This window comes from Mesoplodon densirostris, chromosome 14 (genome assembly GCF_025265405.1).
Source record: "Mesoplodon densirostris isolate mMesDen1 chromosome 14, mMesDen1 primary haplotype, whole genome shotgun sequence".
NCBI classification, from domain to species: Eukaryota; Metazoa; Chordata; class Mammalia; order Artiodactyla; family Ziphiidae; genus Mesoplodon; species Mesoplodon densirostris.
In genome coordinates, this window is record NC_082674.1 from 34902768 (window position 1) to 34915031 (window position 12264).

General features: G+C 38.7%; 1 protein-coding gene and 1 non-coding gene across 2 annotated transcripts in view; one reads left to right on the forward strand and one right to left on the reverse strand.

The window, feature by feature from the left end:
• Positions 1-12264, forward strand: part of MTA3 (metastasis associated 1 family member 3) — a 158472-nt gene that overhangs the window by 74760 nt on the left and 71448 nt on the right. Inside the window, exons 7-8 of the mRNA XM_060117054.1 lie at positions 6155-6257; positions 10970-11069. Coding sequence (XP_059973037.1) covers positions 6155-6257; positions 10970-11069 — 203 coding nt within the window. The remainder of the gene's footprint in view (positions 1-6154; positions 6258-10969; positions 11070-12264) is intronic.
• On the reverse strand, positions 5530-5639 carry LOC132502251 (U6 spliceosomal RNA). The gene has a single exon (XR_009534445.1). It is a non-coding gene; the product is annotated as a U6 spliceosomal RNA (small nuclear RNA).

The following is a 12264-nucleotide window of genomic DNA, read 5'->3' on the forward strand; positions in this document are numbered from 1 at the left end:
AAACTCTTGAGATCTTGAAAGATCAGTATGCAGCTTGCAAGCGAAGGTGAAGGTTTGTTTTTTAGATTTTAAATCTTTGTTGAGTTTGAATAACTACCTAGAGAATTTTCTGTAGAAAAAAGATGTCATATGTAGTAAGTTTTGAATTATTATTTCGCTGTATTGTAACATTGGAATTTTAAGAAATTATTTACGTCTTAAACTTTGTAACTGTTAAGAGTATTATAACATTAAATTATTAAACAAAAATGACTTTGGATTCACAGTTTTGGGTAAAATCTGGCTGTACTATGTTTTAGCTGAGTTACCTTGGGAAAATTATTTAACCTCTCCAAGTTCCCATTTCTTCCTCTTTAAAAAGTGAGTAATAATGTATGTGCGTACATCATAGTGTTGTGATGATCAAATGAAGTAATTCTTATAAAGCATTTATTTTTAATTTTTTTAAATTTATTTTATTTTTATTTATTTATTTTTGGCTGCATTGGGTCTTTGTTGCTACACGTGAGCTTTCTCTAGTTGCGGCGAGCGGGGCCTACTCTTCGTTGCAGTGCGCATGCTTCTCATTGCGGTGGCTTCTCTTGTTGTGGAGCACAGGCTCTAGGCGCGTGGCAGGCTTCAGTAGTTGTGGCTCGTGGGCTCTAGAGTGCAGGCTCAGTAGTGGTGGCGCACGGGCTTAGTTGCTTTGTGGCATGTGGGATCTTCCCAGACCAGGGATTGAACCTGTGTCCCCTGCATTGGTAGGGGGATTCTTTAACCACTGTGCCACCAGGGAAGTCCTTGTAAAGCATTTAGCACATCACCTGCTGCTCAGTGTTCGCTATTACAGTTGCTTCTCCCGGGCCACCAATTGTCTACTGCTACTAATTTAAGTAACTCTTGTCTGTATTTGGGGATTTAGGGTGTGTCTCTCTTTGAAAGTTAAAGAATTAGAATAGTCTCTTACGCTAAAATACATGCCTTTAAAACTTGAATTAGCTCATATACAGTCAATAGAAAAATGTCAGTATAGTATGGAAATTGTCAGTTCATCTGAGGCTTTTCTAAGCAGTTATTCTCACAGATGAAGAGCGTTTTAAGAAAAAAAAAAACCCAATATATTTTGTATCTTAGAGTTACGGATGAAGGAATGAGAAATATCTTCCCCAGTGTTTATAAAAACCTATACCCTAGATTTTATTTTTAATTTTGTTGAAACTGTACACAGTGACCTATGTCTAGGTGGAGGAAGCATAAGTCCAGGGTTTAAGAAGATAAAGGATTGACTGACCTTTGTGCTTGGTGCAAATGTCAGTGGAGATTTAGCTGTGTTGGTATTTTTGTTATGATTATTACTTTTTTTTTTAAGTGCTCTGGTTCTTAGGTTTTAAAATTTTTGTCCTATTTTTCCGTAGACACTATTATTTTCAAGTGTGTAATTTTGCAGAATGTGTTTTCTGCAATGTGGTACATGTTAATCAACTTAAAAACACCAGACCATAACAAGTAAGTGTAAGCAGATATCGGTTGCAACCATGTGAGCGCAGTAGTTCATAACCCAGGGCAGTTTTGTCTTCCATGGGACGTTAGACAATGTCTATAGACATTTTTGGTTGTCACACCTGGGGGGAGGGGGAGATGCTACTGGCGTCTAGTGGGTAGAGATCATGACTGCTGCTGAGCATAGTACAATGCGCAGGACAGCCCCCATGACAAGGAGTTGTCGGCCCAAAGTTTCAACAGTGCACACTGTGTACAGAGGAACTCTACTGTAAAGGGTTTTGGGGACATAGTAAGCACTAAATAAATGTTAGTTAATATGTACATAGTTATAATAATATTTAAATGTTCAAATATGAATTATATTACCTGGTCTATTTCTGTGGTTTTTATTCTGTTTATTTTTGTGCCAGTACCACATTGTTTGATTACTGTTGCTATATATTATAATCCCACCCAGTTTAGAGGATCCTCTTATATTATTCTTTTAATAATGATAATATTCTTTGATTTGTAGAGATTAATATTTGAATTATTTTGTGGGCTTTCAGAACTAAATTTTGTTAAATTTAACTTGAAGTACTTGTACAAAAATGACAGCCTTAAGATTTTAAAATATTCTTTATTCAAGTCATCTTATGTTCTCTGAAAGTTTTGTAATTTCTTTATATAAACATACTTCCAATTTTGTTTCTTAGTATTTTATATTTTTGTTGCCATAATATATGGGATTTTTTTTTTTACATTTTTGTTTTCATTCTCTTTGGAATGCCATTGGGTTTTATATATTCATTTTTTATTGTGCCTTTCTTGTAATTTATTTTTAAAATCTATTTTTTGTTGAGATATAATTGCCATATAACACTGTGTATGTTTAATTTGTTGATTTGATTACATTTAGGTATTGCAGGTTGGTTACCACCATAGCATTAGCTATCTATCGTGTCATAATTATCACTTCTTTTTTGTGGTGGGAACAAAGATCTAGTCTCTTATCAACTTTGAAGTTTATAATAACAGTATTGTCTGTAATCACTGTGCTGTGCATTAGATTTCCAGAACTTACTTACCTAGCGGTTGGAAGTATGTACCCTTAAACAATCTCTCCCCATCCCCCTCCACGCCACCCTCTTTCCAGCCCCTGGTAACCACCATTCTACTCTGTTTTAATGAGTTTGGCTTTTTAAGATTCCACATAAAGTGATATCATACAGTATTTGTTTCTAGTAACCTATTATTCCTTTGATGCATCACTTAAAACATTGCCCAGAACTTTCAGAACATTAATAAAAATGGTGATAAATGGCAGCCTTCTGTGTTTCTGAATTAAATATAATATACTCTGATGGTTGTTGCAGAGAAAATGAATTATATTTAGAACAAAGAATATTTCTAGTTGTCTAACAAAGGGTCTATAGGATGACAGCTCCATCCAGCCTTAGTTCTTCAGTCTTTGAACAATGGTCTGTGCTCTTTGGGGGTATACTGAAGAAGTACTTTGCCATTATTTTCTAGAAATCTTAAAATATAGCTGAAGGATTAGGGCTAACATATAAAATCATTGTTGAATCTACATTTCTTCAAAATTATGAAGAGGAACGTATGAAGCAAAAAATTGGATGCTATATATAATCGTGTAAGTAGTTGGTAAATACATTTGGCAGGAATTCACAGAGAGAGAGCGCTTCATGGGCTGGTGTGGGACTAGAGCAGATTGTAATTGCCCAGATTATCATAAATGGAGGAGGAAAGTGAGATTATTGCAATGACTGGAATGAACATGACCAGAGCGTAGAATTCTTCTTGGTTCAGTCTCTGGCTCATACCACATTTCCCAAGACCATTCTACAGATTGCTGATAGCATAGTTGAGGATTTCATTATACAGATTCTAGAGCTTCTTAAAAGTTTTTCCCTTGTGAAAAAGTGATTAAACTGATATAAATGTAATTATATGATGAATCCAAAATGGGGAATTCCCTAGAGTGACTGTTTGAATAGAACATTCTATATTCTTTTTATGTTCTTGTTATTTTTGTTCTCATCCCATGGTATTGTATGTTTTAGTTGTTAGAAATGCATTCAGGAGTGTTTTATTATTGTTTTATAGCAAATTTATTTAGAATTCTTATACTGAATTATCTTTCCTCTGTATGCTGCAGAATGTATGGATAGGATTGAAATTTATCAACTTAACTGACTTAAATTTGAAAAGTAAATATCAGTTTTACCCTTACATTCTAGAATATATAATAGAAGGGGCTTAATACTGAATAGCATCATCATTTCATCTTGTGTTATTTAAAAATGCAGATAATTATTATTATATTTCTTTCTTTTCTATTTTACTATTTATCTTACTTAACATGTATTTCTTGGAGATACTGGGGAGTATAATTGTGTCATTTTCCTTTCAGAAGTTTCATGCAGTTTACAAACGTTTGGGTTTGTAAATGGTTTTTTAAAATGAACCAATTGAATCTTTTTTTTAACATCTTTATTGGAGTATAATTGCTTTACAATGGTGTGTTAGTTTCTGCTTTATAACAAAGGGAATCAGCTATACATATACATATATCACATATCTCCTCCCTCTTGCGTCTCCCTCCCACCCTCCCTATCCCACCCCTCTAGGTAGTCACATGCATTGTAAGCAAAAACAATGAAAAACGAAATCCTTTTAAACACTTGATATGTCTTTGGAATAGTACTCACTCTGGTCTGCTTGTGCTTCTTTATGTTGGGGGTGGCAGTTGACTTTTTTGTACCTGACAGCAGTGGCTGACAGGAGACTGCAGATGGGGTGGCCGATTCTGCCCTCCCGCTTTCTCCTTTTTTTTTTTTTTTTTTTGCGGTACGCGGGCCTCTCACTGTTGCGGCCCTGTTGCGGAGCACAGGCTCCGGACGCGCAGGCTCAGTGGCCATGGCTCACGGGCCCAGCCACTCCGCGGCATGTGGGATCCTCCCGGACCGGGGCACGAACCCGTGTCCCCCGCATCGGCAGGCGGACTCTCAACCACCGCGCCACCAGGGAAGCCCCCGCTTTCTCCCTTTGCGCCTCAATACCTGCTTGCTCCCATCCTAGGAGGGAACACATTAATAAGCCTATAGCCTGGATTCATCAGTCACCAAGGGATGTTCAGCCTCCTAGTATGTCAGTTAGTGCAAGACACTCTGCCTGATATTATAGATGCAGTGATCAAAACCAAAACATAGCCCAAACCAATTCCTAGCCTGATAGGAAATTCATAGCTGTAAATTGGAATCCAATCAACTCCCAAGTCTGTTTTCCATTACCGTCTTTTATCCTAACATTGAGTCTTGCCTGATGGTTATATCTCCTCGTGAGATGTTCCTAAAACAAAGCATCCTGTATTATCCTCAGTCTTTTCCTCAACCTCTTGATTGTTTCCTTCTTTGTGTTAATGCCAACACTATCTATGTAGTTCTCAAGACTGGAAACCTACCTGTTATACCAGTCTGTCACTGTCATTTCTAAATATTCTCTCTTAGCTCTTTATTGTCACTGTCAATACCATGTCTCCCTGTCTGTATCACGTATCTCTGTAGAGCAAATTATTCCATTGCTAAGTGTTGGATGTGAAATTTGTTTCTGGTTTTGTCACTCTACTGCTAAAAAGGCAAGGGCTTCTTATTACCTCCAAATAAAAATCTATTCAGAAAATCTGTGCAGAATCTTCAGTAATATTTTCATAACCCACTTCTTTTAGCTGTCTCTTCTCATTCCCCTTGATGTACTCCTGACAAAATGAGCTACTTTTCTACCACATCTTAAAGCTCCATGACTTTGTTCACATTCTCATTTCTTTTTTAAAAAATTTTAATCAATTCTATTATTATTTACAACAGTCTTTTGATAATTTCTGCCAAATGTGTTGATATATTCTTTTTTTTAACATCTTTATTGGAGTATAATTGCTTTACAATGGTGTGTTAGTTTCTGCTTTATAACAAAGTGAATCAGTTATACATATAAATATGTCCCCATATCTCTTCCCTCTTGCGTCTCCCTCCCACCCTCCTTATCCCACTCCTCTAGGAACGCTTCACGAATTTGCGTGTTGTCATCCTTGCGCAGGGACCGTGCTAATCTTCTCTGTATTGTTCAAATTTTAGTATATGTGCTGCCAAAGCGAGCACAATTCTCATTTCTTACTTTACGTTCTCTCCCCCTGCCAGTGCATTCATACCCTTCAGTTCTTAGCAGGAATGCCACCTCGTGCATGACATCGTTCCCTAACTAGCCTGAAATGATTTCTCTAATCTTCAGGATCTTACAGTCATATCTATACGTCCCTGTGACATCTGTTTCTTTTCATGTGTATCATAGTTATTTATGAGTAAGTTTTATCATAACTTGAGCATCTTTCTTTTCTGTCTCTATATCCCTTAGTGAGGCTTGGGGCCTCACGCATACAAATACACAGGAAAGACATGTTAATGACTAAGTGAAGACATCATGTGGTCGGTTTGGTTGTGTTATCATCAGCGTTCACTTTACAGAGTGTTCTACATCTGCAGTCTGATAGAATGTATGCAAACCATGTACATTTACCTTATACTTTCAATGCTGTGGTGACCACAGTCATCAATCATATGTGACAATGTATGTGCCTTGTGAGTAACAAGACTCCATTTTCTTTGTTCTTGGACAGGAGAATCAGATGAGAGGGAACAGTCAAAATTGGAAGTGAAAGTTTGGGACCCAAATAGCCCACTTACAGATCGACAGATTGACCAGTTTTTAGTTGTAGCACGGTGAGTATGGCACTGTGGAGTCAAGAGATGTCTTTTCTTTTTATAAAAGAATTTATAGAAAATTTATGAATTTTCCTTTTTTGTGTTCTATTTTTCATTGGTTGTATTTTTCTTTTTCTAACTGTGTAAGATAGTCGAATATATATCACACCTCTTCCTAAATAATATGGTTTATTATCGTTAGTTTCTGTTTTAAAAATGAAAATAGATTTATTAATTCTTACTGATTAAGAAAATAAATGCTCCTTGTAAAAATGTAAGCACTACAGAAAAGTATAAAGTAGAAACTCAACACCTGAAATCCCGTATCTTTAATTAAAGCAGTGATCTCCTTTAAGCTAGTCAGGGATTATTCAGGTGTCAGTAATAATGTGCTCCTCTAATTGCACCCATGTATGAGTAATGTCTGTTGGCTAGGTGTAAGGCTGTCCTTTGAGAGTTCTAAGCCTGGCTCCCTGGCTGCCTTGCCCACCCCCTCACCCCGCACCCAACCCCTTTTCTTGAGAAAATGAGTGGACAGAAGTTTATTTTTATTTTTTCAATTATAAAAGTAAATGATGTTCGTGGGGGAATTGCTGCAAAGCAGAAAGTAAATGAGATTATCATAGCATTGTAATAGCAGAAAAATTGGAAAAAACCTAAAAGTACATCAGCAAGCAGTTGATGAATGAATTGAGGTGTATTTAGTAATGGAGTATTACTTTACAACAATGAAAATGAATGAATTAGGGCTATATGTAGCAAAGAGATAAACCTCAAAAACAGTGTTGAGTAAGAATACATACAGTATGGTCACTGATAAAAAAAATTTACAATATGCAAACAATGTCTTATTTCATTAATGGGCATATGTATGCATATGCATATTATATATATATGTATGAGCTCTGGGAATGTGTATTGATAAAATTTGTTTCCTTAAAAAAATGAACCAAGAGACTTCCTTGGTCCAGTGGTAAAGAATGTGCCTTCCCATGCAGGGGATGTGGGTTTGATCCTGCTCGGGGAACTGAGATCCTACATGCCACGGGGCAGCTAAGCCTGAACGCCCCACAACTAATGAGCTCATGCGCCTCAACTAGAGAGCCTGCGTGCTGCAAACTACAGAGCCTGTGTGCTCTGGAGCCATGTGCCACAGCTAGAGAGAAGTCCATGCACCGCAACAAAGAGCCTGTGAGCCGCAACAAAAGATCCCTCATGCCGCAACTAAGATCTGATGCAGCCAAAAAAAAAGAAAAAAACAAATGTGGCAAAATATTATCTTTTTAATTTTTTTGATTTATTTATTTTATTGAAATATGGTTAATTTACAATAGTATATTAGTTTCAGGTGTACAACATAGTGATTCAATATTTTTATAGATTATACTCCATTTAAAGTTATTACAAAATAATGGCTATATTGCCCTGTGCTGTACAATATATACTTATTGCTTCAAACATGGCAAAACATTAGAATGAGGTAGATCTGGACATGATTACAAGCATCTTCATTATATTCTCTAATTTTTTGTTGAATGTTTTTTATAATACAAAGGACAAAAGGGTCTTAGCCCATCCTTAGCACTGTTCATAGTGCCAGTCACCATGGAAGTCATATATCATATCGGTGGGTAGGCATTTAGACTCCAGAGCCCACACACCTAGCCACTAACTGATTAGATGAAGAGACTTGATATATATACATTGTTGGGGAGGAGCCAGTCAGTGGAATAGAGGAGACTGAAGATTCGGGAATGGAAATGAATCATTGGTGGAACCGCTGCCCTAGAGACTCCAGACAGGTTATCTGGATTTTGTATTATTTAGTAGATTTTGCAGTTTCAGATTTGATTTTCATTGTTTTTTTTCCTTTTCCTCATTATGACGGGCCATGTTTTCTTTTTTCTTGAAGCCAGCATGAGAGGCACCAAGGAGAAGCACCTAGTATCTTCTTCAATTTTTGTTTTTTTTTTTAAAAATCTAAATACAGGGCTTCCCTGGTGGCACAGTGGTTGAGAGTCTACCTGCCGATGCAGGGGACACGGATTCGTGCCCCGGTCCGGGAAGATCCCACATGCTGTGGAGCACCTGGGCCCGTGAGCCATGGCCGCTGAGCCTGCACGTCTGGAGCCTGCGCTCCGCAACGGGAGAGGCCACAACAGTGAGAGGCGGCCCGCGTACTGAAAAAAAAAATCTAAATACATATTAAACCCAGTTAAGCACCACTGCACATCCCACCAGAATGGTTAAAATTTAAAAGACCTGGCTTCCCTGATGGCGCAGTGGTTACGAATCCGCCTGCCAGTGCAGGGGACACGGGTTCGAGCCCTGGTCCGTGAAGATCCCACATGCCTCTGAGCAACTAAGCCCCATGTGCCACAGCTGCTGAGCCTGTGCTCTAGAGCCTGTGAGCCACAACTACTGAGCCCGCTTGCCACAACTACTGAAGCCCACGCGCCTAGAGCCCATGCTCCCCCACAAGAGAAGCGACCGCAGTGAGAAGCCCGCGTGCCACAACGAAGAGTAGCACCCGCTCGCTGCAACTACAGAAAGCCCACGCGCAGCAATGAAGACCCAACGCAGCCAAAAATAAAATAAATAATAAAAATAAATACATAAAAAAATTTTAAAGACTGACAGTGCCAAGCACTGGTGAAGATTTGGGACAACCAGCACTCTCATATTCTGTTGGTTGTAGTGCAAGTTGGTACAGCTGCTTTAAAAAACTGTTTGCTGTCATCTAACACACATATCCCTTAAGTTTCACTCCTAAATATATATGCAGCAGAAATGCATACACCTGTGTGCCAAAAAGATACATATACAGATGGCAGTAATGGCACTATCCATAGTAGCCCCAGCTTTGAAACACACGTCCGTCAACAATAGAGTGGGGGTGGGGCATCGTGCAAAGTAACGCTCACAGCAAGGAAATGAACGAACGCGGCTCATTCACAGCAGGCAGCATGGGTGAATCCACAGGCATAGTTTTGAACAAAAGAAACTGGATGTGAAAAGTGTGCATAGCGTGTGATTCTGTTTAAGTTTTCAATTGAGCAAAACTAATCTTTGATGTTAGAATCTGGGATGCTGGTTCCCTTCCACTAGGAAGTAGTGATTGGGAAGGAACCCGAAGAGTCTTCTGGGTGCTGTCATGATCTGTGTCTTGACCTGGATGCTGGTGGCATGGATGCACTGACTTTGTGGTAACTGAATAGCTGTACAATGTGTGCTTTTTGCATGTGTTTTATATTTTAATTAAAACCTTAAAAAAAAAATCTCTTCCTCAGCTAACATGTTTAAAACCCAGACAACAAGCAGGAAGCCTTACCTTCATTTCACGCTTGCTTTCTTATTTATTTATTTATTTATTTATTTATATTTTTGGCTGCATTGGGTCTCCGTTGCTGCACACGGACGTGCTGTAGTTGCGGCGAACGGGGGCTACTGTTCGTTGCGGTGCGCGGGCTTCTCATTGTGGTGGCTTCTCTTGTTGCGGAGCACGGGCTGTAGGTGCACGGACTTCAGTAGTTGTGGCACGTGGACTCAGTAGCTGTGGCTCACGGGCTCTAGAGCGCAGGCTTGGTAGTTGTGGCGCACAGGCTTAGTTGCTCCACGGCATGTGGGATCTTCCCGGACCAGGGCTCGAACCCATGTCCCCTGCATTGGCAGGTGGATTCTTTTTTATTTATTTATTTATTTATTTATTTATTTTTTTGCGGTATGCGGGCCTCTCACTGTTGTGGCCTCTCCCGTTGCGGAGCACAGGCTCCGGATGCGCAGGCCCAGCGGCCATGGCTCACGGGCCCAGCCGCTCCGCGGCATATGGGATCCTCCCAGACCGGGGCACGAACCCGTATCCCCTGCATCGGCAGGCGGACTCTTAACCACTGCGCCACCAGGGAGGCCCGGCAGGTGGATTCTTAAACACTGCGCCACCAGGGAAGCCCACGCTTTATTTCTTGAAGTTAGGGTTCTCTGTGTATGGGAAGGCCTTCTAAATCACTAAATGAAAATCAGTGTTGTGGTAATTGTTTGTTTTTTTTTTTTGAAATCTGTTATATATTGAGTCCTTGAAGGAAGAGGTTGCTGCAGTTGATGATATCTCATTTCAAGGAAAAAATGTTATTGGGATTTCACCGTTTGGGCTAAAAAAAGTGGTCAGAACTTGCTTTGCAATAATAGTCAAATTCTGCATCACATTTATTTCTCATTTTTGAAGCACATTTGGAAACCAACTTGTTTATTCCATGGCATTTCATTATAGATCTTTCCCTTCTTTATGCCACCACACAAACCTCTTTTTCTTAATTGTTTAAAATATATTTATTTATTTATTTATTTTGGCTTCAGTGGTCTTAGTTGTGGCATGCGGACTTCTTAGTTGCGGCATGTGAACTCTTAGTTTCAGCATGTATGCGGGATCTGGTTCCCCGACCAGGGATCGAACCCAGGCCCTGTGCACTGGGAGCATGGAGTCTTACCCACTGGACCACCAGGGAAGTCCCTCTTTTTCTTAATTTAATTGTAATGACACATATGTGTAGTGAATTGGCTTGTCAATTGTTAAGTCATAAAGAAAATACTTTTTGTCTGATATTTGATTCTTAAACATCAAAGAACTTGTTTGACTTTTACAACTGTTCATTTACTACCCAAATGTGTTTTTTTTTAAGATAAAAAAATAACAGTGCCTTAATCTTTCCTTTTTGTTTGTGTGGTTTATCCAGTGCTGTCGGGACATTCGCTCGAGCCCTTGATTGCAGCAGTTCTGTAAGGCAGCCTAGTTTGCATATGAGTGCAGCTGCAGCTTCTCGAGACATCACCCTGGTAAGACGCTTTTTGAAATTTGGGGGTTATTATTTCGTCTGCTACTTGTTTAATTTAAAAGCCAATATAGCAATGTTGTAGACGTGAGAACTTCCTGGCTCTAAGCCCTGCTGACTGTTAGGTTGATTTGGCTTGGCTGGTTGATTAACTGTGGTGTCTCATTCCTAAGTCACCCCTTGTGTTTGTGGGCTGGGGCAAGTAAGAATGACTATTCACAGAGTAGGTACAAAATGATAAAAAAATATTTTGGGGAAAACAATTCAATATTCTGATTCATCTGTTTTCACTTTGGTGCTTTTTTGGTGTATTCCATCTACACCAAACTACATAAATAGTTGTAGCTCACACATAGTGCTTTACAATTTTTTTAAGTGAAAGTAGCCATCTCTTGAAACCATTGCTATAGGAGTTATTCTATTGTCATGCCATTAGTCAGTATTAAATATTTAAAGTTTTTTTTTGTCTGTTCATTAGAAAGAGGTTCTGTTTTCTTAAATTATTTCATTATATTATGGTTGCTATCTTTTAAGGCTATTTCCTTTCTTCCCTTGGTGATCAAATGAGGCTTCCCACATTCAGCTTAATTATACCACTGAGGCCTGCTGTGGCTGGGCATCAGGCTTGGCACTTGCTCCCTTCTCTGCACCCTCCAGCAAAGCAGACCTGCATGTTTTTGCCTATTGAAGTTCCTTAACTGTATTGATTGCCACTCCCTCTGAGATATTCATGGTAGGATGCTCATTTTACAGATGAGGAAACTGATGTATGGCAAGGTTAAGTTGTTTGATATTCATTACACGTAATAAAAGTTAGCGTTTTGTTTTCTGATGGAATGGAATACGATGATAGGTTTTATTACTTTCTCATTATATTCCAATTTGAAATGTTTTCCACAAAATATTTATCATGACAATGTAAAAACTTGTGCTAGAATGCACAACAAATTTGTTTCTTATAATTCTTTCTTGTATTTTTGTACAATTATAGATGATGATGAAAGCATTAATAGGCTGTAGCCTTTAAGGAACCCTTTTCCCTGTCCTTTCTCAAAGACTAGAATGTCGTTTATAGAAACAAGTTTTGTTCTCTCCGTTGGTACATTAATATTTTATGAAAGTTTAGGGGTTTCAAAATAGGTGTGTATTTTGGTTGTTTAGCACTTTTAGAGTGCTTTTTTGAACATGCAAGAGTACAC